The sequence below is a fragment of the Rhipicephalus microplus genome, chromosome 4, assembly GCF_043290135.1.
Source record: "Rhipicephalus microplus isolate Deutch F79 chromosome 4, USDA_Rmic, whole genome shotgun sequence".
Lineage (NCBI taxonomy): Eukaryota > Metazoa > Arthropoda > Arachnida > Ixodida > Ixodidae > Rhipicephalus > Rhipicephalus microplus.
This window is the reverse complement of record NC_134703.1, coordinates 124764967-124791863: the sequence shown is the minus strand read 5'-3', so window position 1 is coordinate 124791863 and position 26897 is coordinate 124764967. Positions and strand designations below refer to the sequence as shown.

General features: G+C 45.1%; 1 protein-coding gene and 1 long non-coding RNA gene across 2 annotated transcripts in view; one reads left to right on the top strand and one right to left on the bottom strand.

The window, feature by feature from the left end:
• The window catches only part of LOC119172857 (atrial natriuretic peptide receptor 1-like), a 76047-nt gene that overhangs the window by 31258 nt on the left and 17892 nt on the right, over window positions 1–26897 (top strand). Inside the window, exons 8-10 of the mRNA XM_037424003.2 lie at window positions 17269–17418; window positions 19025–19148; window positions 20627–20695. Coding sequence (XP_037279900.2) covers window positions 17269–17418; window positions 19025–19148; window positions 20627–20695 — 343 coding nt within the window. The remainder of the gene's footprint in view (window positions 1–17268; window positions 17419–19024; window positions 19149–20626; window positions 20696–26897) is intronic.
• LOC142814593 (uncharacterized) overlaps window positions 1–26897 on the bottom strand; it is a 208591-nt gene that overhangs the window by 178865 nt on the left and 2829 nt on the right. The window lies entirely within an intron of this gene.

The window sequence follows — 26897 nt, the reverse complement described above, 5'->3', positions numbered from 1 at the left end:
TTGACCCCCTGTGTTCTCACACGGAGATTCGCCATGAGTTCTGCTTGAGAAGTCCCCGACGGAATACCATGGACTATGCCTCGTAGGACGTCCTCAGGATCCGCCACATACGAGTTGAATGAGTGCACTCGTCCCCTGATATTCAGATGCGTGATCTCTCGCAGCTCTTTGGCTACATGCTCGTGGGGCGTCGATACGATGATAATATTCGAGCCCGGGTGGACGCGCAGCATGAAGCTACCACCGTCGAAGTGTCGGTGGCAAGCGTCTATCACAGCGGTGGAAAGTTCATAGCCGAGTATGTCTTTTACGGCGAGGCCTTTGTGAGGCCTAAGGATGATCTTTATGTCGTCCTTTGGCAGGGGCGGGAGCGGACGGCGACTTCTCGTACGACGTCGGCGCTTCACCTGACTTCCCTGCTTCGGTGGGCTGCTTGACGAGGCGTTGCACTCCACAGCTTCTGACGCGTTTTTCTGGTTTTTCTTCTGGTTCTTCTTTTGCCGGCGTGTCAAAACCGTGTGCCAGCCATCCTCCGTCCATGCGGCACCATCGTGGCGTTCCCCTGCAGACACATTGTCGACTTCTTCGGACGAACCCTGCGGTAACCAGGTCTGAACGTCCATTTGAGTGGTTTCTGTAGCAGACTCCTCATCTGTGTGAACCAGTGGCTGCTCCTGAGGAGACCTCGGTGTTTCCTGAAGAGCGTCCATCCGCCGACGCTTGAGACGCGACCACGACGCAGACGCCGCTATGCGGCGGTGCGTCTGGCCGGGCGCGACGGTCGCTGCCTCGAAGTTTTCAGCTTGCAGAAAACCGAAAAACAGCCACTCACCGCTGAAATTCGACGTTCACTGTTCGCTGTACTTTCACGAATCCGATGCACTTCAAACAACCAGAAATCGCCGAAAAACCATAGAAAATCTGCGGAGCCGATGCGACGCGCGTCCGCACACCGTGGCCCCCTAGCGGCCGACAACCTGCTGTAAATAAACTTTTTCTAAACATGGGACGGCTAGATGCTCTTCCATAGTAGAGTACCTAGTACTCTAAATCGTTAACCACTTTTTCTAAACACTATGGTTTTTCTAGGTAGCTTTTAGGGCTTATCGCCACCACCGGGGATATCGGGGACGGCTTTAAGCTCTCCCATAGTAGGGTACCAAGTGCTCTAAATCGTTAGCCAATTTTTCTAAACACACAATGACTGAATATTCGTGCCGTCGATGGAGCACTTTTGGCGGGACAGCTCAGTGCTCTCCCATAGTTGAGCACGAAGTACTCGAAATCGTTAAAGATTTTAGATGCGGAAGGATCTTATACTCGCGCCTTGTAGTGCGCCGTCCGCGCCGTCCGCACCGCTTCTCAAACATTCGACAGCTGACGCGCGCGCATGCGCCGTCGCGCCGTCGCCCACTCTTCCACCATCTGTGCATCCCTTCCTCCTCTACACACCGCGCGTGCTTCACTCCTCCACCATCTGTGCACCCTTCCTCCTCTACACACCGCGTTCGACATCTACAATTCTGATTCTCCAGTGGACGCGCATGTGGCGTCGCGCTTCGAGAACATTCAACAGCTGACAGTGCATGCGCCGTCGAGCTGTATATATACTCAAGGTCGGCGCTCGCTCGCTCAGTTGCCGCTCGTCGCTTGGTTTGTACGGCGCGTCGACGTCCAAGGTCGCGGTGAAATGAATTCCAACGAATCCACAAACACAATGATCGACGTCCCTTCGACCAGCGCCGCCCTTTCGCATACGTGTGTACGTGTTCACTCATTTAACACCCCCTCCTACAACCACGTTAACCAATTTAGCCATCGACCCAAGTAAGTCGCAATTTAACACCCCATTTCACAACCACGTTAACCAATTTAGCCATCGACCCAAGTAAGTCGCACTTCAACACCCCGTTAACCAATTATATGCTCCGCATCCTCCTCAGTGTTCCCCCGAGGGAAGCTGCGGGCAATTTTTTTTTTCTACGCAGTTCTCGCCTACATAACGTGAATGTTCATCCCACGGGACGGCATTAACCTCTCCCATAGTAGAGTACCCAGTACTCTAAATCGATACCCACTTCTTCTAAACCCACTCTTGCACAGCCCGCGGGACGGCTTTATGCTCTCCCATAGTAGAGTTCCTCACACTCTAAATCGGTAACAACTTTTCCATAGAGTTTCCTAAAATTAACCAGAGGCGAGTCTGGCGCTGCGATCGTTCAGCGACAATGGGAATGATGGTATAGTACACACATTTGCCTAGACTTCGTGCTTGCGGGCGGCGAATCGTACTTGCGGTTTCGTTTATTGCTGGTTACGGTTTTATATTCAAGGAAAAAAAAAACGAACCCTTTTGTACTTTGTAACCTGATTCGAACTGGTAAGACTAAAAGCATAAGGTTCCGAAGCGCAAATGCTGAACGTTTGCTGCTTTTTTTTTCCGTAAAAAACACCACTAAGTCACACGAACACACGCGGAGCCAGAAGCAGGCCAGAAGTACCAAAAGTAGATAAATGTGCGCACTACCCGTCATTATCATGCTCACTGAAGCACCATGCGTTGCAGCTCCAATAGACACTAGCGCCAGATTTTTCTCTAGTGTACGTTAGGAAACGCTGTGACTTTTTCCAAACACACAAGTACCCAGTACTCAAAATCGTTGATTACTTATCCTAAACAAACATCCGTAAATTTTTATCAACATTGCCTAATACAGTGTGGGGCCCACGGGACGGCTTTATGCAATCCTATAGTAGAGTACCCCGTTATCTAAATCGTTAAACACTTTCTAAAAGCGAAGCATTTTTAGCGAACTTCCGCAACATTGAGCGTATCTATCTATCTATCTATCTATCTATCTATCTATCTATCTATCTATCTATCTATCTATCTATCTATCTATCTATCTATCTATCTATCTGTCTATCTATCTAGCCGCCTAACACTTTTAGCTCCCCTGGCCGTTTCCATAATGGTATCAATACCAAACTTGGTGTGACATAACATTACTGTATGATGAACATATTTGACTAGTCATACCATGAAAATCATGATGTGTATATCATGAATGTCATGATTTACATTTCATTGTCCTGCAGCTCTTGCGGTGGTTTCGTTCACATGGCATGTAGCAAAACTGGTATGGTATGGCATGATAGCAAGGCGAATGCAAGCAACAGACCCTAGCATGAAAATCATGATATGCGTGTCATGTAACAACATGACTACACGCCACGCTCATGATACGCTAGCGTCTCTTTCGCTACTTTCACTTAAACCGAATTTGGTGTTACGGTACGTGAATAGATGAAGGTATAAGACTGGTGCAAACATGATAAATTTTAGATGCGTGCCATGTCACAGCATGACTAAATGCTACGCTCATGAGGCGCTCGCGGCTGTTTCGCGAGCTTCACATGTACCCAACCCCAACTCGGTATTATGCTTCGTGAACGGACGACGTGTGTAAATGTCACATCCAAACATGATGTCATGTAACGAAATGATTACATGCCACATTGATAATGCGCTCGCGGCAGTTTCGCTAGCTTCAGATGTGCCAAATATGGTATTACGTGACGCCAATGTGACTGTGACGGAGGCATGTGACTGGTGCAAACATGATAATCATGAGATGCGTGTCATGTAAGAGCACGACTTCATGCAACAGTCAAGGAGCCAACACATTTTCACGTGACGCGGTGCGCGTTCTCGCCGGTGTTCATTTCGTTTCGTCACGCCGACGTTGCCACACCAGGCGCCGGTCCTGATGTATACTCGCAGGCGCGCGCCGCACTGCGTTGCTTTGACGCATGCGCATTTCAGCGTGCCCGGCATCCCTCCTTCATAAAAAGAAGAAGACGCGTTGTTGTCTGGGTAAAGCGCGAGACAGACGTGCGATTTTCTTTGAGATTCGGCGTGCGGTGCGACGATGCGACTGCCGGAGTGGTGACGTTTCGTGACGTTTCGTGACGTATCTTCGCGTCGCACCGCCGCATAGCCGGTGCGGCGAGCATCAAACCGGCCAGATATTTTCGTCGCAGCATCGCACCGCCGCATGGCAGTAGCCGATCACAGCGCGAGCATACGAGTGGCGTCACGATGCTAGGTGCGCCATCTCTCTGTCGCCACTCCCATCATCCGTGTTCCAAGGCTCCAGACGAGTCGATGGAGCGGTGCGAGCGTGGATTGCTCACATCGCCGACTGCGGCGGCGTGACAAACATCGAGTACGTTTGTTTCCCTGGTGACGTGATTTTATTCCGCATTGAATAAAGTGATGCTTGAAGTGTGCCTTTTCTGCACGACAACGCCCGTTTTAAAACCGCTAGGGAGATCGGAGGTCGTGAGCAGCGATGCAAGGTCATTTCGCAGGTAAACACAGCTACCGGCGTCCCTGCGCTGGCTCTCTTCGCTTCCACCTTTGCTCTTCACATCGATGGCATCGATAAAGTAATAATGTATACTAACGCATTACATACGAGCGCAATGCTAGATAGTGTTGTCAGAAACAAGCGCTCGATGACGAGCTCGCGTGTGAACGGCGTAGGCGACGGCCGGCGCCCGCGATGCTAGGCCTACCTGTCGGAGTCGTGAATAATCAGCTGTTGCCGTGGTTACGACGTGCTTGTCGTTCACGAATGCGATTTATTAATTATTTTTGGGGGGAACAACGCGTGGCTGTGTAATGTTGTTTGTTTTGAGCCTCATTAGGAGGATACCAAGTCGTTCGACCCTGCATGCCGAGGCGCCGCAGGGGGGTGGAGCCTGCCGCTGATAGCTTCTTCACCCCCGTGTGTCCCAAAACGTCGCATGTGGCACGCCGCACCATGCGACGCCGCACGCCGCATCGCACGGAAAATCGCACGTCTGTCTCGCGCTTAACGCATCGGCACAAAATGCAGCATGTTGCATTTCGCGCCGGTTTTCATCGGGCCGCGCCAACGGACGCTGGTCGCGCCGGTTGCGCCTGGTGTCAGAGTAGAGGGCTCGCGTTTTGCTTACGTAGCGTCGCTGTGCTCAGCGTGCGCGCGCGTCATCGCAACATAGGAGTATATTGGACCCTTGTTGATGAGCTCGCGGCCATTTTGCTAGCACCACACATACCAAATTGGGTGTTATGTGACGTCAATGGATTATGAAATATATGTCTGGTGGAAACATGATAATCCTGACATGCGTGTCATGTAAGAACATACATGGCAACATACCACGCTCATAGCGTGCTCGCGGGCGTGTCGCTAGCTCCACATATACTAAATTTAGTATCACGCTACGTAAATAGATGACGAAGGTAAACGACACATCCAAACATGATAATCACGAGACGGAAGTCATGTACGGCATCATTTACCTCCACTTCGTAACGTTGTGCTGATTTAAAGTGACATATCAAGCTTTCTCATTCGTGCTTCGCATATCATCGATTCCCACCGTACGTAGGTTCTGCCAATTTTTTTTAATAAGCTGATAAAAGAACAACATAGCGGTGGTATGTGGAACCGAGCATGCATTCGACAGCGAAAGCTGTTATGAGAGCACAACTCGTGTCACGCACAGTTGTCCGCCGCCACCACCGGTGTCCGTAACCACATCGCGCGAAAATATAAAAACTCCCACCACTGACACAGGGGGGCTTGAACCCGGGTTCGCTGGGTGCCAGCCCATTATTCTACCACTCAGCTATACACCGGTGCTTGTGACTTGTTGGCAAACGTCAAGCCTTAGGCAGGCTTGATGTTGGAAAAGAAATCACGTTAATACGACTTATAAAGCGTTATAAAACAGCGAAAGAACAATCAGTCGTCGCACAATGCGAATAGCGTAACGAGTGGGTCGTACAATGCTCCAATTCATCACAAAAGCTTGTTCTTGTTCCCCTAATAACTGTGGCGCATACCCACTTAAGCCATGATTCCTCGTCGTCGTCAGCCACTGCATGAACAGTTGGCACCGAATTTCTGGCAAGTGTTCAGCGGAAACCACGATTCTCAAAATAATGACGAGAAATACCATAGCTAATGCCGTGCTGCTACCCCTAAAATGTTAATAATAATGCTTTATCGGGTATCAAGCAAGTGTGCTTGCAGTAGTTACCCGATGATTGTTTTGAAAAGGCCCTGAAATGCCACTCTTCTAGCTTTCGCTGTGACTGCTGCGCCTTCCACGCAGGCCTGACGTTTTTTTTTTTTTTTTTTACGATACAAAAATATATATCGCTTTAAAATCGTCTCGCGTGTGAAAGAATGTTGCAACGTATGCAAATTGATGAAGAACGCCACTACAAGCGAAACAAGCACTGCTTAAGTGACAAATGCTAATGCACGAAAGTTACGTAACCCAAATATATCAGTAAAAAAATCTAACCAATTAAGTACAAAGTATCACAGCACTTAGGCCGCTAAAACGCTGAATTAACTTCATGAACGGGCCTTGAAAGGCGACGTTAATGCTTCCCAGCACTCCTCTAGAGCAACAAATGATTGTTTAATAAGAATCGCAAGTGGCTGCCCCAGCAGCTGCTTTTTTCATTGCGATAGAAATTGTATGGACGCTCTCGGCTGGATTTTGGATTTTGCCGCCGGCGCCGACGTTGCCGTCACTCACTACATATATATATATATATATATATATATATATATATATATATATATATATATATATATATATATATATATATATATATATATATATATATATATATATATATATGAGCACGACCTTCAATGTTCATACGGCAAGCTATTTATATGTACCACTTACCTCTGCTGACGGGACTCGAGGGGAAGGAACTATTCTGTTTTCAGCATTACCAGGAAGATGGCGCAATGAGCGCGCGTCGTAACATTGCACAACGGCGCGCGCTCTAATCTCCCACGCATAATCTGTCCCGCTTAGAGGAGAAGCTGATGCTCCCTTGCTCGCCCATATCTTTCGGGGAGGATAGTACGTCTTGGTGGGCCTCGGGCTTTAACCTGGAACAATTCTCTTGTAGTTACCGGGCGCACAAAGGCTACTGCAATGATTGCAGTCTCCGTTTGCGAAAAGGGCGCCCTTTCCACACACAGCGAAGTAACAACTGAGACGCTTATTCGCGCGCATCTCTACCTGTGAGTACGTTTCGTGCGTCATTTGCGCGTGAGAAACGTAGGGGCACGTTTCAATCAGCTTTCCATTCTGCGCGTGACCTTCCAATCTGTTGCTAACGCGTTTATTGCTTCGCCTTCGCGGCAAGGCTGTAACTCTTTAGGGGCGAAGCTCCTTAAAGCGGCACCCGTTTGTCTCTCTTAGTAGTGCGTAACATGTCGTACGCTTTGACCTGCAAGGTGGTGCCGGTGGGAGATCGCTCCAGTGCGTTGTTGACAGACAGACAGACAGACAGACAGACAGACAGACAGACAGACAGACAGACAGACAGACAGACAGACAGACAGACAGACAGACAGACAGACAGACAGACAGACAGACAGACACAGAACTTTATTGAGGTCCTGAAGAACACTACCTCAAGGAGGTAAAGCGGTGGACCACTCCCCCGTCGGAACGGGTAGGCCGAGCCTCACCGCCGCGTCGTGGGCCCTCTGGACAGCCCAGAGTTGATGTGCAAGTTCTGAGCTCCTGAGCACAGAGCTCTATTCCCCTTCGGTCATGTGCCGAGAATCGCGTGATGAGGGGCACTGCCAGAGCATGTGTTCTAACGCTCTGGCAGTGCCCCTCATCATGTGATTCTAGCAATAAAAAATTCGCAGCGTGCGCGTTAACTGAAAGTTGAATTCTCCTGTCTCTCATACCCCATTAGCAGCCATTGGCATGTACATTGAGCACTATCTGACAGGAAAAGGTTGCTACGTTATATTCGCTGGGCGTAATCTCCTTGGTTTTAGAATGGTTTAGTGAGCGTTGCGCCGCAGTGCCATGAATACAGTGAACTAGTGTATACCATGAACCCGAGGTGGTTAAAGGTGGGAAGTAGTCACGAAGCGCAAGCCGTAAGAAAGTGTGCGTGTGCCCCCTCTCGTTTAGTCCTTGGAATGTCCGCTGGATGGCGGTGCTTCTATATGAGCAATATATGATTAAAAGATGCGAGATGGGGGTACTTGGAGTGTTGACTATATGTACGAGCAGACACACAGACAGATGATCGAACGGACGCATGGATGGCTGCACGGACGGATGGACGCATGGACGGATGCAGGGGCGCATGCATGGATGAACGCAGGGATGGACGCATGGATGGACGTGTGGACACACGAGCAGACGCACGCATGGACGGGCAGATGGACGCACGGACGCTCAACAGATGGACGCATGGACGGACGGAAGCAAGAAAGACTGAACGGACGGATGCTTCACCCAACTCCCCATCCTTCACCCCATGGATAAGCTGCCATTTTTTCTCGTTACACAACTATCATGCAGACCTCGTTAAGTTTCGCACCTCTCGGCATTTATTCGAATCACTTTTGCCATTTTAAGGCGAAAGTCTCAGTTGCCTCATCTAACGCAAATTGGACCGTCGACGTCCTCCTTCGGCGTCTCACGTCCCAGGGAGTCGTGGACGAGAGGTGCAAAAAATATCGTCACAAGATGACGTCATATGTATACACATATGTATACAAAAGAGCCCGAACACTACACTGATACTATCAGAAAATTAATGTTTTGCTTCACCTTTACTCTGCTTTGCTTCCCGGACACCCATGCCGGCACCACTTTTTAGAAAAGTTGATTGAAAAGTTGCTCACCTAATCAGGTTAATGCCTCATACATCGGCTGCAGATAGTAACTCCCGAACACTGTCAACCAAGCTTGGCGCATCACTTTTCGTTATCCTACTGTGGCACCCCTCAGTTGTTGAGTTCACATAGTACACACGCTTGTCATCAGGTTTCAACATACGAGCAGTTGCCTGCACAAGCCGTAAGTGGTACCCGCTGCCAGCTCAACCTGGAGGCTTGTCTTTTTCTTGTTTTGTTTTTTCTTCTCCCCTATATTTTTTTTCTAATAAACGCTCGCGGTGAGTAACGAGTTGCTGTCGTAGCTCCCTCCGCCAATGTTATTATTTCGTGCTTCGGCCTTGTTATCCCTGACTGTGTTTACTATAATATCAATCAATATGCTCGTGACTAGCAGCAATGCAATTATCGGGAATCCACTAAGTGCGTTTTTTTTTTTTGGTGCTTCGCGAGACAAATGCTCTTCCTCCATAAAGATTCGCCACGCTGAAATTATTATGTCGCATATGCATCTCAGTGTATGGAAGGCTTATGTTCTTGTTTTTTTTCTATGTACACAAGACTGTAATCATAAGTCACAGGATAGTGGTTAGTGCCTCCAGTACTGAGTGCGCCGCTGAAGAACGATGTGTATGCTAGCAAGTACTGTCCAACATCGTTCAGTTAAACACGACACCATAAGAACTGCAGACACTCTCTTTATTTGTTTTTCAGGGGCAGCGGTTACTTTCGCCGCTAATTTCATTACGCCGGGAAGGATGTTTGTCTAAGACAAGCATACGAATCAATAATAAAAGAAGCGAGGAAAGGGTTGAGCAAATTATAAATAGAGGAGGGCAAAACAAACCACTTGAACAACATACTCCACTCCGAATAATATTTGTCATTCACTCTACATGCGCCCTCACTAGAAACGCTATATTAAATATAGTTCAGACTGCGAACGTCCGTGAGCATAGAGTGACACGTTGACAAGCACGTTCAGTTACCATGACAGGACTTGTGTCTACTTGCTGCAAGCTTCGCTGTGCGTCGTGCTTTGCTGTTGCGTCACAGTAATAACGATTGAATATCGCAGAAGCACCTAACAATGGTAAACTTATATAGACCACCCTTTCACGAAAATGGTTAAGTGTTTTTTCTGAATAATTTAAGTAGGAGGCACTGTCACTTACGCTTGTGTTTTTATTGTCACTCACTGCATTTTGCTCTAGTTGGTATCGAGATAGCAATCAAACTTGAATATTTCTGAAAAATGTTTTTTTATGGCACAGATTCTAACAGTTGGTTTGAATTTTCTATATTTAGGTATTAAACTTACACACAGAGAATCTTATTGAATACTGGTAAGCACATTTTAGGTGAGTGTCACTGCACCAGTTACAAAATATTGCTTTAACGGCATGTACAAACAGTAGGGCACAGGTACGAGATTACCTGCGGCTCTGCGACGCAACCACAGATCACGAATAAGAAAAAGAAACACACTGAATTCCTCCTTTTACTGTGTATGCCCTGCCGCAGTAGGCTGTTTGAGAACTACAAGCTTATTTTTACTTACCGCAGAGCCGTTACCGCGCACTTCAGCTATTTGCCTTTCTGTATTGTTTCATATAGGGTGCTGTAAACTGGTCGATCTGTTCTAATGAAAACTTCTTGTCAGAGTCTATGTTTGCGCATAACAAACAGAATATTATCAATTTAATATTTTTTCATCCTCATAAAAATGAGGACGGGTGAATACCTGGCTCGACATGTGAGATTTCGTACGAGACATACGGAAAATAAAAAAATGCGCAAGTTTATATCGGAAATACTTATTTTCTTGGTAGGACCGCAAGCTGTTGGCCATAATATGATTCCGAATGCCACAGCGTCAGCCAGCAGTTTTTATGTGGACCACCCTTCTGTGACGACGGGTTATGACCAAGCACGTTATCTTCTTGGTTGTGACAAAGGTGGAACTTCCAGTTAGTTTCAAGAATCGCTCACTAGATGGTACTGTGTGTATATGTCCTTACAAATAGTATCACTAGATGGCGTTAGTGATTTTCGTATAGTTGATGATTAAAAAGTATAGACTACAGCACATCCACGGAGTGAATGATGATGAGTGGGGTGAAGCGCCCTTCCGTCGTTGCATCCATGTGTATGTCCGACAGACAGACAGACAGACAGACAGACAGACAGACAGACAGACAGACAGACAGACACACAGACACACACACACACACACACACACACACACACACACACACACACACACACATACATACACACATACATACATACATACATACATACATACATACATACATACATACATACATACATACATACATACATACATACATACATACATACATACATACATACACAGACAGACGGGAAGGCAGGCAGACGGGCAGGCAGGCAGGCAGGCAGACGCTTCGTACCACTCATCATTATTCAATCCGTGGATATGCTGTGAGTTTTCAAATAATATTTGCCTAAAGTCAAGTGCTCTGAACTGGCAGTGCCCCGGTATTTCCAGTGGTAGAATGGCGCAAGCATCTCGGCTTTAGCATCCACATTCAGCAGTAAGAAATGGCGATTTATTATTGATTGCGCAGAAATCCGATTTTTCGTGCAGCACGGCTATTCAATATTCTGTTAAAATAGCACTGCAACACTTTTTGAACATGGTCAAAAAAATACTGCTGATTGGTAGTAGAGGCTCCGGAGAACACGTGAGCCGTGTATTATAGCGCAGCACGTGGCCTTGAATAGACGTTAACTTATTCAATTCAGGTTTTGATTGATATGTGAGGTTTAACGTCCCAAAACCACTATATGATTATGAGAGACGCCGTAGTGGAGGGCTCCGGAAATTTAGACCACCTGGGGTTCTTTAACGTGCACCCAAATCTGAGCACACGGGCCTACAACATTTCCGCCTCCATCGGAAATGCAGCCGCCGCAGCCGGGATTCGAACCCGCGCCCTGCGGGTCAGCAGCCGAGTACCTTAGCCACTAGACCACCGCGGCGGGGCTATTCAATTCAGGTGAAAATTGCTTTCTCTTCTCTCGACTAATAACGGAGGAAACTCACAAATCCCTCGTAGAAGGCCATCTATCAGCCACTGGCTGATTTGAACATGGCGCGGGTGGTCGTTTAAGGATAGCCGCGGAAGGCCACGACTTGTTCACGTGCTCACGCGTGGTCACCCTGAAAGAACAGCGTATCCGAAGAAAAAAAGAAAAAAGTTCTCAAGGTCATCAAACACGCGTGACGTATTTTCTTTGTCCATGCCATCCCTCCCTGCTTAGTTTCTAGCGCTTTCGTCAGGACGAGAAAAGAGAGAATGCGATTACAGCCGGGGACAAGTAATTGTGACTCCGCTCGTACTCGACGTATTCTTAAAATTTTTGCGGCGTCGAATTCGTGAGGCAATAAACTTTTTTAGTAAATCCGTTCAAAGGTTACTTTAAAAAGCGTTTGAGGACCACTTTAAGGCTAAAATATTTCATTGATATCCGTATGTCTGGATAAAACAATTATAGAAAGAAACAGACTGTCCAGCCACGTTCAGAGTATAGTCGTTATTATTAAAATTAAAAAAAACTTAACTGACCCGTTTAGAGACTCATTCAGTCTCCTCTTTAGGGGGTGACTGTGCGGCCGGCTCCAGTGTTTAAAAAAGAGGCAGAATGGGTTATGAAACGTAGGGCTAGTTCTTAATTTTAATATTGAAAACTATAACCTAGAGGGGTATAAGGCGCCTGTTTACTTATATGAATCTTTTGTTAAATTGTGAAGCTTTATTTAGGAAAAGATCAATGAAGCATTAACGCAAGGTCTGCTTCTGTAGATGGGCTTTGTCTAACGACCAAGAAGTTGAAACTGAGGCGCTTCGTGACCGATAACTTTTCTTCGACCAGTTCTGAAGAAAATCTAGATCATTGAAATTGGTATCGCATGCAGTGAAAGGGAGCGAGGCATCAAAGTGCTTAGTGCTCACAGGCGTGTAAAGTAATTCAAAATGGGGATCACCTCTGTATAGCTTCGTAAGGGCCCACTTTCATATTTATTTATTTTATAATATTTTTAAAGGCCACCAAGGGAGTATTCTATAGAGGAACAAACAGATGAATCAAACGATGCACTTTTACGCAATGAAAGGAAGGAATACGCAAACAAACCAAAGCGGGTTATACAATCAAAACAAAAAGTAACAATATGAAAACAAAAAATAACGCAAGATGCATTGTGAAAAAAAAAATTGCCGGACTCTGAATCTTCGCCTTTAAGAGTTGGACACGATAGCGATGTCCGGTCCCTTGTGCGTACTTCAAACACTTATTGCATGAAATCTTTTCGAACTTGATATGCACCCACTTCGAGGCCTTATGAAAATAAGCGCAGTAACGTGTGAGCTCTTTGTAGTGAATGAGTGGCTTTAAATCATGAAATCCTGGTAATCAAATGTTCTAACGCCCGATGGCAATGTACGCTTGTATCACGCATTATTACGGCAATATTTCATCCTTCATTGGGAAGCATGTATACAGGACGTGCGGGTTTGCATAGCATAAAAGATACTTTCACGGCACTTCCAAGCAGAGGAAGTTCTGTTCACTGTTTTCATAAGCAGAGGCGTGGCCGTGTGATGAGAAATCCGCTTGCTACACAAAAAACCTGGGTTTTATCCCCACTGGACCTCCATTAACCCTGGTTCGGTCCCCACTCTGGTGCAGGGTTTTGTTATCATTTATTCAATTCATTTGCATCGTTCCCGTATTTTCGGTTACGCATAAGACCATTTTGCGCTCACAACCGACAACACTGACGCCGAAATTTCTTCGTAAAGAGCTCTTTAACGCTCTCGCGTTAGAATAAAACTTTGGGAAGAGATAGAAAATAGACCAATCCAAACATAAATTAATAGCCAAATTAAGTACAGAATACAAGAAGAAAAAAGAAAGTAAAATGCAGTCAAGACTGTACAATATACAATATTTCTATTGCCCTACCGAGGTGATCTAGTGGCTAAGGTACTCGGCTGCTAACCTGCAGGTCGCGGGATCGAATCCCGGCTGCGGCGGCTTCATTTCCGATGGGAGGCGGAAATGTTGTAGGCCCGCGTGCATAGATTTGGGTGCATGTTAAAGAACCCCAGGTTTTCTAAATTTTCGAAGCCCTCCACTACAGGGTCTTTCATAATCGTATGGTTGTTTTGGCACGCCAGACCCCACATATCAATCAATCAACAAGATTGCTATTGACAAATGAGCACGATGCAGCATGTAAAATGATCGTGGAAATTGTTAAGAAATGATCTGGACAAGAAACACAAACACTTAAAAACATATGAAGGCACCTAAAGAGTACGCGTGGTGGATAATTAGTCTGAAGTATCTCGCAAAAGTTTCTGAAACGTTGTGCAATCAATTTCAGTGGCCTAGTGGGGTGTCGCGCTGCTCCTTGTTACTCGGAAACCAAACGTGCATCTGGTTGTTTTCTTGTACACAGAACCAACAACCGACACACGAAACGTATTCCGCTTCGTCGTCCCACACCCGCACCTCTACTCTCTTAATGGTAACGAAGCGGATGCACGCAAACCAGCATTACCATCACAGAGTTTCGACACGTGAACGATGGTCTTTGTGGCATTGAGTTTCTTATTATTAAACACGAGAGAACTCTAGCGTCAGTGCCTACGGGAGCTGCTACACATCTCACTTCAGGCAGAATGAGAATGAGGGGCAGTACACATATTTGCGTAATCTTGCCTATAGTCTTCGTTTTTTTTTTCTTCCTCGTTCTCTGTTTTTATTGGGGGAGAGGGGGGTCCATTTGGCTTTGTAAGCCTGAATCCGCTCAGCTGCACTACGAAGCTCAGCAAAATTTTAGAACTTGCGCTGCACTGCCCTGAGCTTTTTTATGCTCACGAATTGAAACCGGCTGACGAAGTTCACAATGATCTATATTTTTTTTATCCGCAACAGAATCAAAATAAAACAATAAACGAAGCCACAAGTACATTCAGAGCAGCCAACATGAAGAGTAGGCATAGCCGTGTACTACCCATCATGCCTATGGTGGCTGAACGATCGCAGCCCCAGTTCCCACTTTGCTTAATTTTAGGAACCTCTATGCTTTGGGGCAGAGAAACAGCGCTCTCAGGCAGCTTTGCGCAGCGTATATGAAGCTGCCCCATAACGCTATGGCGAAGTCTCGTGATCATAAGGAGCATCTAATGACTCCAATAGAACTTAAAGGCTGCAAGACAACACTGGGGGTGTGATGTTAACTAAGGCCGAATCCGCGGCTAGGAAGTGCAAATCGTTTTGAGAATTAACACTTTCGAACGCGCATTTAAGTGCTCTGGTGGTCTGGTGTTAGACTTTGGTAGAAATGTGGTCGCTAAGGCAAGGTATATACCCGCCATTTTCAACATGGTAGTAATTGTTACAGTGCGGAGTGATAGAATGCAGTAAAAAATCACCCGAAAAGAACCCATGGATATGATAGTTGATGTTTAATGTGATGTTACATTATTACTTGATTATTTATATTACCTGCTGTTTTATAGTAGTTGTTAAAGCCGCAGTGCCCACGATTGCGTTAAAATTGAAGGTTTTCACCCGTTCTCACCCAAGTCTTGAAATAATATTAACTCAATGAACTTTCTTCATTTTCCCATTTTGGTCCAGTGAAGTTCACTCCTAGTCCACACAAGCGACTCCCTTCTTTCGTCCTCCAAGGCTAAGAATACGAGACTAATGTTATTGCTCTCGTTCTAACCTGCCACCCTTTGATATCGAAAAGTTATAATTAATAAGAAGTACTTGAATTCAATCAGCATATGCTATATCCTTTGCAGGTTTCATGTAACGTTATCTGTTATAGTATCACAGGGCTGTCATCATATCTACTTTATATGCGGAAACCGAAAGGGCGATTAGGACGACAGAGTACAGGCTGTCATGAACATAGCGTAAGCATCTTATATCATTTCTCTCTTTGCTAGTTTGCTTAAGCGTGAGACTATTAGACGCACTGAACGTTATTTGAGCGTTATGTGGGTCAGACGGATCAAACTTCCCTTCAATTGAAACTGGATTTCTTTAGCCGACGATATGCGACGGCCGCAGCTGTGTAAGTGGTGTTTCTTCTAACATTGCGGACTTTATTACTGTGTGCTCCTGCCGACGTGTTGGTTAAAATGCAACGCTGATGTCTGGTCGGCAGCACTCGGGTCATACCGAAGCAATATTTTTCGCCATTTAATTATTAGTAACTGGAGCAGTTTTAGTGTGTCAACAAAGAAAAACAAAATTATGAACCATCCTGCCGAAGGGAACCCTAATGGGATGCGAAGCAGTAACGTTGCGCACGCCGTTGACTCGGCTGAAACGGTTGTCTACGCGGGTGCTGGAAGAACGGTTTGAAGCAAAACTCGGTGTAGCCTTTACTCGAGTACACGTTTCTTTGAAACGCAGAGACACGGCAGGCGGGTTGGCTTTCGTGCAAGTTTCAGCGCAAGAAGAAACAGCTTTTCCAATCGACGTGTGGTCGAGCGTTGTGGGCGGTGGAGAGGGTGAAACGAGAGAGAAATGTGTTGCGAGTGGGCGGAGGAGCAACATCCCTTAGGTGCGTTGGGAGGAGCCGGCAGCTGCTGCGGGTGAGGGAGAGGGTGTCATCAGCGCGCAGCTCCGACTTGACCTACTTGGCATAACTCCATCAAGTGTGGCGGGGGGAAGATGGTGTGGCGCGTTGGCTTGGATACACGGACGGAACGCGTTACACGAGCAAGTCAACGAGCTGCCTCGCGTATGAAATAGTACAACTCTTATGATGCTTAGCGTGTATGCCTACTAAGCTCTTATTTACCCACCGCAAATTGTGGTGATGGTGGGGTCATCTTGTGACAGGGCACAGTTTATTGTAAATTACCGCGTGTTTCTGCAGCTATTCCTCTAAGTTTAGACGAAGTGGCTAACAATTCAGAGTATTTTATACGTACTCTACCGCGGGAGAACAGCCCAAATAGTCTTGCTTCTCCTGATAACGCTCACTGCAGGACAAAGGCCTCCCCCCCCCCTTTCCGCCAGTCTTCTCGGTCTTGTGCTTGCTGCTGCCGCTTCATACCCACAAGCTTTCTATATAATCTCATCTGCCAACCTAACGTTCTGTCTCCCCTTCACCCTCTCACCTACACTGGTAATCCAGTCTGTGATCCTTACTGTAATTCCCACTGAAATCCAGGCTGTGATACATAATACCTCGTCCCTATAATGCCATACATGACTACGCTTCGATTTACCCTCTCCTTTTCTTTCCCGCTACTTTCCTATATATGGCTATATGCTGCAAGTAGTTAGGTTATGCGTGGTTTTGCTTGCGTTACGCCAAGCGACAACGGCAGCATGCTACGGACCAAACGTCTATAGTGACGCGCCCCTTAAAATTTGATTTTTTTTCTCAACGCCCCTTTCGCAACCAACTACCGCAATGACACGTTCCTGCATGCCTCTATGCGTGCAGGGGTTTGTCAAGCAAGAATTTCTTCGACAACTTGCTCCAGCGAATGGAGCAATACGCCAACAATTTGGAATCACTGGTCGAGGAGAAAACGCAGTCTCTTCTGGAGGAGAAGAAGCGCACGGATGAACTGCTCTACCAGCTGCTGCCCAAGTAAGAACCAACTTTGTCTTGCAAAGGCCTATCGCGTGCGTTTAAAAGAGTGTTTAATTCTTTTAAGTGTTTTATTTCTTTTTGTCATTGCGGCAACCAGTCGCGAGTCCAACAAGTCCCAAACTTGCATTGTTGGCCTACGACTTGGTGTTGGAACTTCGAAATAAGCTTGATCTGACTAACTATTCGTCTCAAATATCAGCGACTACATAAATTCACACGCCATTTGGAAAACCAAATTTCAAATACAAATTTTCTGCTACCTGTGTCGTCGCTTCATCAGGAGCATACCTGCTTCGGCACGTACCTTCTTTACCCGCTTTATTTCACTTCCTTCAAAGGGCATCGTCAAACGATTCCCGTTGGGAAATGTAATATGTGAATTTCACATTTCTCATTGAAGTCATGCCGTTATTTCTGTGCACGCCAAAACATGATTGCTGACAGGCGTAATGTGGGAAGGCCCTTCTCAACGGAATCTCTTACTGTTGCATCAATGACTTACGTACATTAGAACAGTAAAAAGGTAACACAGTGTATTTGAGACCTCAAAGCAGTGCTCAAACATGCAGCAGAAATATGACTATCCGAAATCTCGTACACCTTGTTGTTTGTTGTTCTTATCGCTCTTTTACACTAAACTGTAAAGGAAGAATCACCACCCAAGCAGTCGGTATACAGAAGGCGTTTGCCAACCAGCGAAGCTGAAACGCATGGCGCCTTGCCCTTATCACCGTGATCATCCCGACAGTTCCATAGAGTCCACCTCAATTATTCGTCGTGTCTTTCCATAAGTCTTATTTCGTATTTTCCTGATGTGTGTCCGTCTCATATTTAGTGAGCCATTGGTGAGTAGTGCAATCTGCCCAATTCCCGTTGCACATACGCGCTATAGGCGATTCTTTTTGAACCACCTTGGGACACGCAAATTTTGTTGTTTTTTTTGGTGGTCCTCACATAATAAAAACAGACGGATGACTGCTGCAGGACTTCAACTAAGTTTATTACCTAACTAGCTGCATGCAGCTTCAGTACAAGAACCTTTCCTGAAAGGTTTAATGTCTAATCAGATGTAAAAATCGACCATCAACGGCGTCAACACGAGTGATGCAAAAAATATTCATCAGGAGGCGTCGTCATCATGTGCCGTTATCATGACGTTTAGATACCCCAAAAATTTACGACATCATCATGGCGTCACTATGAAGTCACTATGGCATCATACAACGTGACCAGCCTATGACATTCTCTTGGTAAAAGGTGGGCTGGTCTCGAAGGCAGTTCATAGCTAGTTGAGGGGCAGGAAGCTGGCTGTGCGTCCAATCACTGAGGTGATAGATAAGCGCATTGGGCCCAGCAATATCTAAGAGACTGGCGGGGAGTGTTGAACACATCGAAGAAGATGGCAAAGAAGAAGACGGCTTTTGCTTTGCAGTTGCTTTAGCTTTACAAATGAGAAATGCTGCGAGATTTTATAAGCACAGCGTCCTAATTAGCAGATCCCGAACGCGTTTCACAGCGCACGACTTCAAATTTATAGAACTCACTCGTACATGTTATGCGTCTGCTGCATACGCTGCACGCTTCTCTTTCGTCGATCGTGCAGGTACGTTGCCGACGAACTCAAGAAGGGTTCACACGTGCAGCCAGAAGCATTCGAGTCTGTCACGATTTTCTTCAGCGACATTGTTGGGTTCACGTCCCTCTCGGCTGACAGCTCCCCGATGCAGGTAAGGGCAACGCGCAGTGCGCTTCACCATGCATGCTTAAGCACGACCATGATTTTGGCTCACAGAATAAATTGAGCATACAAGCGTACCAACTTTCAGAATTATAATCTGAAGTAGCACCGGAAGAACAGAGTCAAATGGTTCAAGCGATCTCCTAAAGGCTCACACAGATTTCCACGCATCACATTCTGAACTTTTTCCGTATATACAACAAGTCGGTGCACGCTGGCTTGGTAGATGAAAGTTTCATCTAAAGACAGTAAACCATAAAAAGCGCTTTCCCTCAGCTTCCTTTTCAACCCACTGTCGTAACGATCACCTTGTCAAAGATGCGTCAAAATCTCCATGTCGATAATTTTACCAGATTATTGTGTATTTACGCTGGTGCTGCATTGCTTAATTTCTGTCATCACATTTCTATTCCACCTCTGTAATAATTTATGAAATGATCTTTGTGGACCAAAACATCAATGACAACTCGAGTGCGACATAAGTCACTAAAGACAAAAGTATACCAAGATACTGACGAGGACAAGACTGTCTATTGAAATGAGGCGAAGAAAAGGACAGAGTGGAGCCGAAGGCTCTTCTATCAGTTTGGTGGCTGTATGATAGAACCCCTCTCTGCTCTGTATGCCTTGGTGAAAAAACAAGCACAAAAAGAAAAAAAAACTGGCAGATCGCACGTACAGTGGTGACTCTCGGTGACGTCACCAAATATTTCCAGAAGGGAGACCATGGTTTCAGAGTTGTATAGTAAGTACATTGTGGAGACTGCGTTTCAATTGATTGATATGCGGGGTTGAATGTCGCAAAACCGCCATATGAGTATGGGAAACGCCGTAGTGGAGGTAAGGAAATTTAGAACCCCTGGGGTTCTTTAACGTGCACCAAAATCTGAGCCCACGGGCCTAGAACATTTCCGCCTCCATCGGAAATGCAGTCGCCGCAGCCAGACTGCGTTTTAAGAGCTGCATAAGTACATTGCACAAAATTACACGGAATACTTAGTTTTCTGACGTATCATGGCACTTTGACAATTTTACTAAGCGCGCACTGATGCCACTGTGTAACACGAGGGTCCATCGCATCTCCAGCTGCCTAACTGCGTCTTCGATCTTTAGCTACTCCGTGGTTTACAACCTTTCGCTATAAGAAAGAAAGCAAGAAAGAAAGGAAAGAAAGAAGGAAATAAATGAATAAAGATATAAATAAATAAATAAATAAGTAAATAAATGCAGAATGCTGTAGAGCTTGTCAAGCGCAGTTCCAAGACTTTTGTCATGTGTGTGCATTCACGAGTCCACAGTGCACGCGCGCTACATTGCTATGAGCCCTTGAACAGTTCGCGCGGCACTGAAAAAAAAAGTGACGACGAAATGGTTGAAAACTGCAAGTAGTTTCTTCACGACATTGACCAACAAAAGACCTAGCATTTCGTATTGTCAACCCAATTTCTTTTATTATTTTGTCCTCAGGTGGTTACGCTGCTGAATGACCTGTACACCTGCTTCGACGCCATTATAGACAAACACGATGCTTACAAGGTGGGTAAGCTTCCACAGTACCACACTGCAGCTTCGGAGCTCTAGCCGCACTTGTTCCAGCCGTCACTGCACCCTCAATGCACCTTCACAGCACCGTCATTGCACCGTCACCACTCTACGTGGGCAGCTAAATGGAAGGTTTTCTGCCCAGTCACCCAAGTCTGGTAAGGCCTCATGGTAAGAGGGTAGCACCCGTACGTGTTTGTCTTCTCATTACATATGAAATTGTTTGGTTTGTATGGGCAGTGCTCGTCACTAACACAAATGAGAAAAAAAGTTGGAAAATAGAAAGCAGATTTATTATTTCTACAGAGTAACCTCCACTGAACAGGGTATGACAGAGCATGAGGAATTATGTTAGATTAAGTTCATTTTCACCATTGAAATGAAACGTGAAAGCGGAGGAGCCCGCGGTAAAAACTATCTTTCGATAGTTTGACAACGCCTTGGACAATTACAACGCTTTGGCGGTATCACAGCCGCATGGCAAGAAGGCGTAAGAAACATTGAAAACATCTTAAAGCGGTAATACAATATAAGCTTTAAAAATACAAAAACTGAAATATTAAGCAGCAATAATAAAAAGCACACTTTTATTATTAATATAATATTATTATTATATTATTTTTATCATTGTTACTAATATGGCATTACTTCTACCCTTTTCCACACAATACCCAAGATATTTGAGTTCTAATTCTGTTGTCAGCATATTCACTTTGAGATTGAAGTGCTCTTTGTTTCTGAATCAATGTGAATTTCTCTCTGGTAGACCAATCATCACAAATTTTGGCATTTTGGTGACGTGGATTTCTGATCCTTTACACCATTGTAGCTTTTATCGTATAGGAAGACGTTCGACCTAATTAGCGACTCACTGCGCACCTAGATACGATATGTCCGGATCCCTCCACCACGGCGTCTTTTATAATCATATTTTGCTATCGAGATGTAAAACTCCACATAATAATGTTAGATACGAGACATCCCCAATTACTTCAATGTGGAAGGGAGAACCGTCGCCATAGCGAAGAAGTCATCGCTTAGATCAGCGAAAACCTCAACCTGAAGCAAGCGCAGATTTTCTTAATTAGATGCGTATAAAACACAGGTGTGCCTTCATGAAACAACGTCTGAAATAATTTGAGTGACATTTTTTGCATATAGGAGGAAATTTTACATTCTATATTGGACTGTTTATTTCGGAGCTGAATATTCAATAAAATTGCCAAGAAATGTAAGTTAGAAAATAATACGCGCAGAACGTACCCAAATATGTCCCCACGAATAAAAATGGGCATAAGAGTTCCATCACCAGCATGCATGCCATATATTTGAAGAGGCCGAAACATGTAAATTAACACACAGATCAACATTTTTCAAAGTTTTTGGCAGTTTTCAAATGTGTTACGGAGGTTTATTCGATGCCGAAAACACTCGTATGACAAGTCACACATCATCGCTTTGTTTTCATTCTTGCAGTCACTGGGCTTTTAGCTAGTTTTCTTTCAGAGAGAGGGGGGGGGGGGAATAGAGAAGAGGGAGGCTACCATATATATATGCTACCCACATCGACTGCGAAAAGCGTCGTTCAGTGGTTTCGGATTTCACGTTTTCAACAAATGCATTTCACAGTATAGGATAACACTTCGAAGTATTTAGTTTAAGAGGTTTGAGTCTTATACATCTTAGTTTCTTTAGGTCTGGCAATTCTCTACTTCTATTAATTTTTTGTTGTTTACAATCGGCGGTATAGCTAAAAAAAATGTGTGTTATACAGGCACTAAATTTATTTTTTTCTTTTGTAAATGGAAGAAAAATGGTTAGAACAACTGTCTCAGCTTTCGCCAATATATATTTAAAAAGAACATTTATTTATGTACGTGCGACCTCATTCATTAAAATCATTCTTCTTGAGCTAAAGCACCTTTAGATGCATCGTCAAGGGTGGTAGTGAGGGATGATCATCACAAGAATAATAACCAATGCGCATGACTCAAAATAATGGGCATTGCGGCAGTGAGAAATTCCAGTTGCACGTCAGATACGACATGCGTTGAATATTCCCCCGAGAAGGCCATGTCCATTGCCAGGCTGGCGTCATAAATGATGAAAAACAGAAAAAAAAACTCTGATGGCGATAGCATCAAATGAAAGCCTATGTCTTAGGTAAACGTAAAAGGGCATTACAACGCCTTCAGATGCCATAGCACTGCTATAAAATCTGTATTCAACTTTATACACGCCTAGACGCAAGATCTAGCTCTGACTTGCCAATACATCGCCAGCACCATGCCTTAGAGAACGGGCACTCGCTCAGTGACGCAATGGAAACATTTTTTCAGGTTTCAATTTGCTCCTTTCACGCTCCGACTTGTAGGTTGCATCTCATCGTAAACTGAGGATTTCCAGAGGTAGACAGAAGAATAAGCAGAGTTCCTTATGTGGACTTAGGAGGTGGATGACGGCTATAGGAAAACACAGATAGAACGGTATCGAGGTGGTTTCGAAAAACCATTCGTATTGCTCCATATATCGTCCCTGAAGCGTCCACCTCCTCAGTACGCGAGCCAGAAGATATCAACACTGCTTGTTCGGAGGCAGCCACCTGTTCTTTTCTCAGTTGGCCTGGCTTGTGTCTTTTGATTTGCCTGCGGCTTGTCCTTGCACAAACACGCGGGAACACTGCAGGCCACTGAGCGCTTGACTTTGGCTCGGGGCAGCTGATGTCGTGAGTTGAACAAAAAAGTGTTTTTCGCTTGTATGGAATGACAAGAAAAAAATTGCTGATACGACGCTTCAGGACTCGGCAAATCCTTATCGACATGCATTTACTCTCAAAGCAGAGAAAATGTACGTATGCCGCTTGTTTGTTATTGAAGCGGATGTTCTTTCGCGAAAAGGTAGGCATAAATCCGCCTTAGTGCAAGGTACATCGCTTCCCCGTCTTGTCAGAAAGGCGCTCCAAAACCCTGCCAAGGTCTTGTCGATGCTGCATTTGCAATACGGTGGGCTACACAGCGATGCACGGCTGCGCTTTTTTCCAGACTCATAAGCGTACCTCTTTCGTAAAAGGTACAAAGAAGAAAAACTCGTGCGATATCGAAAGGAACAAATTCAAAACGACGTACCGTTGAGTATTGAAGGCGCCGGGTGGAACAGTGCCGATGATGGTGCCTAAAAAAACAACTGTATGTGAAGGATTTGCTGTGTATCTCGAACCCTAACGAAATTGGTAGAAATGTTGGCATCTAGGAGGAAAAACATAAGTATAGCGGATTTCACGCACTACCTTCTATTGTGATGGCAATGCTGCGGAGCCTCGAGATAGGTTCACGCCATTGCCATCGGTGCCACCACTGTTGTAAGTCATGGTATAAATGCCCATAACCGACCAATGTGTAGAGGATTCCATTAGTTTATAATTCCAGTGGTCTTGAATTCCATTATTTCAAGCTCAAAAGTGTATTTCACTGAAATAAACGACGATAACCTAGTAATTTATTTCAACAACGAGGTGACATTCCACAATTTCGCTGGTTCCTTATTACGGGTGCACTTACTTTCTGACAGTACTAAAAAAGGGGGAGGAGTATAAGACAAAAGGAGGGAGGTTAACCATGCCTAATTCCGCCGGAATACCCTGCATCTTTCACAGGCAAGTTTACCATATTCAGTATTTCCTAAGTAAGAAACACACCCACCTAATGTACAGTAATGGGCACAAGAGCAGTTTGAGAAGTTTCAGCAAAAATTCCAGTTATGAATGTAACCAGAAGATTTGATTTATTGATATGTGGGGTTTAACGTATCAAAACCACCATATGATTATGAGAGACGCCGTAGTGGAGGGCTCCGGAAATTTTGACCACCTGGGGTTCTTTAACGTGCACCCAAATCTGAGCACACGGGCCTACAACATTTCCGCCTCCATCGGAAATGCAGCCGCCGAAGCCGGGATTCGAACCCGCGACCTGCGGGAATGTAACCAGAAGTGTAAGCTTTCTTCAGATTCCGAAAAACGTGTCACAAGCCGGCCAATTAATGCAAAAGGATGATACCTTCAAAACTTTGCAAACTGACCATTTGGCAGACATTTCCAATTTTCTTTTTGTTTTCGCCATTTTTTTCACACCTCCTGTTTTTCACTCTGTTTTTAACAGCTCATCCTTATATTCAAACGACTCAGGCGAGCGACAAAGCTGCAAACTGTTAACCCATTTTCGAAAAAGTGAAGGCAACCTCCAGAAGTAGGGGCCAAATAACAACACTGGAAACATTATTGAAACATTATTTCTTTGCCTGACCCCATCTACGAGTGCTATTTTTTGCTTTTCTGGTCTCGAACGAAGGTTGCCTTTGTAGATGCAGGCTAAGGTATTCACAAATTACTCTTTACCGTAATACCTTTAGGACTGCTGCGATCTGACTGAGTCTCATTCCTTTTCGTAGTCTATGATAAATAATCATAAAGAGGAGTTTGTTGTGGTATGCAGATTTCTCAACAACCTTAGAGACGTGACGGTTTAGATCAATTGTAGAGCACCCCTTCCTGAAGCTTTCTTGGTATCTCGGTTGATGTGATTCTCTAACCGTATTAGAATTTACATTCGCGGATAAATTTTCTATAATGCTCCAGCTGTAGGGCCTTTTAGTCCACCTGTTTTCATTGCCCTTATTGTTCCTTAACACAGTATTGGCATTTTTTCAGCTCATAGCTACAGACTTGAAGCCTTCAAGCACTATGCATATGTGTGCACCTGTGTATTAAACTATATTCTGCAGTCTTAAACACGAAAACCCGTCCATCTTCGATCAAAACGGGTGTTAAGCCTACCATATTCTCTAGATACTTTTCGCTGGACAAGTCTTTCAAGGCGCTTCTAGCCTTATCGATAGTTACAGGTAGAACTGTAGTGGCCACTTTTTCTTACCGATTTCAATCTCTTTGGTGATATAAGTTAATATATCTCTTAAGCTTTTCCTGTGAAAAAAAGCTCATTATGTCTCTTAAATAAGACATTTTACTAGTTGTTCAGTTATAAGGGTTTTTTTGTGGATTAGGAGAACTGGCAGCATTTTAATCTGAACACTTCAGATTAAAACGCTTCCAGTCACTCACCTGAACGGACGTAGATTACAGCTCTTTAAACGGAGCCCATCGTCATTTCGAAGCCGCACGACAAACCTGGCATCCAAGCAATCAGAACTCTAGTGACACAATTAAACTCACAAACAAATCAAGCTAGGTTTTTGTTGGTTGGAGACTCCGAGAAGACACCACCACCGCGATGAAGGTGCGTTTTATGGGAATCGTAATTACAGGGCTCGCACTCTCCCGCCACAATAATTACGTTATTTAAGTGGGAACGCCATCCGACGGGCATATAGCGCTGGCACAAACAGTATTGTCCTCAACGACCTGCTTGATCTCTCAAAGGTGGTCGATCAACTGCTTTGATTTGGTTTTATCCTCTCTATCTTTTTAAACCCACAGAGCAAGCAATACACGAGGCTGAGCTTACACGGTGAGCAGACGTCAGCGCGCGCAGGATGCGGGAACGTGCTGAGAGAGCACATGTCAGCAATGGCAGTGTAATTATTACAAGTTATTTCTTTATTCTATCACCGTGCGAAGAAAAGAATATACGCTTAAAATGCATGCAGTACTCACGGATTCAAGGAAGGCGTATTTTAATGTATAACGACTGACATGCGCGATTTTTCAAAATAACCACATCTCGTCGCGATGAATACGGTAAGATAATGTTGGCTCTCATTTACCCGCTCGAGCCGAAATGGCGAGTTAGCTCAAACGATGCATTCCCAATACGTGAGAATTGCGCGTGGTTGAAAACTTATTTACAAAACTTCGTGCAAGTGCATTCCTTCAGGAATATGCGCGGTGCAGGTTTGATATACAGTGGCTGGTTACAAATGCGAAAGAATTTACGGTAACAACAAAGTGAAGTGAAGCAATGCGCCGACTTCGAGCATGCAATGAATGATTAGATATAGCATTGGCGTATGTGTCAATGAAATGCTCTGAGCAACTACCGTTGTGCTGGATGAGTCGTGTCTCGTTGCTTGAGTTCTGACCCGGTTAGCCACCACCAACAGCTATATGTGTACACCCCGCCCCTCATCCTCCCTCTCCGTTTTCGCAATGGAGCGAAAATGACGTTGAACAAAGGGCAGTATC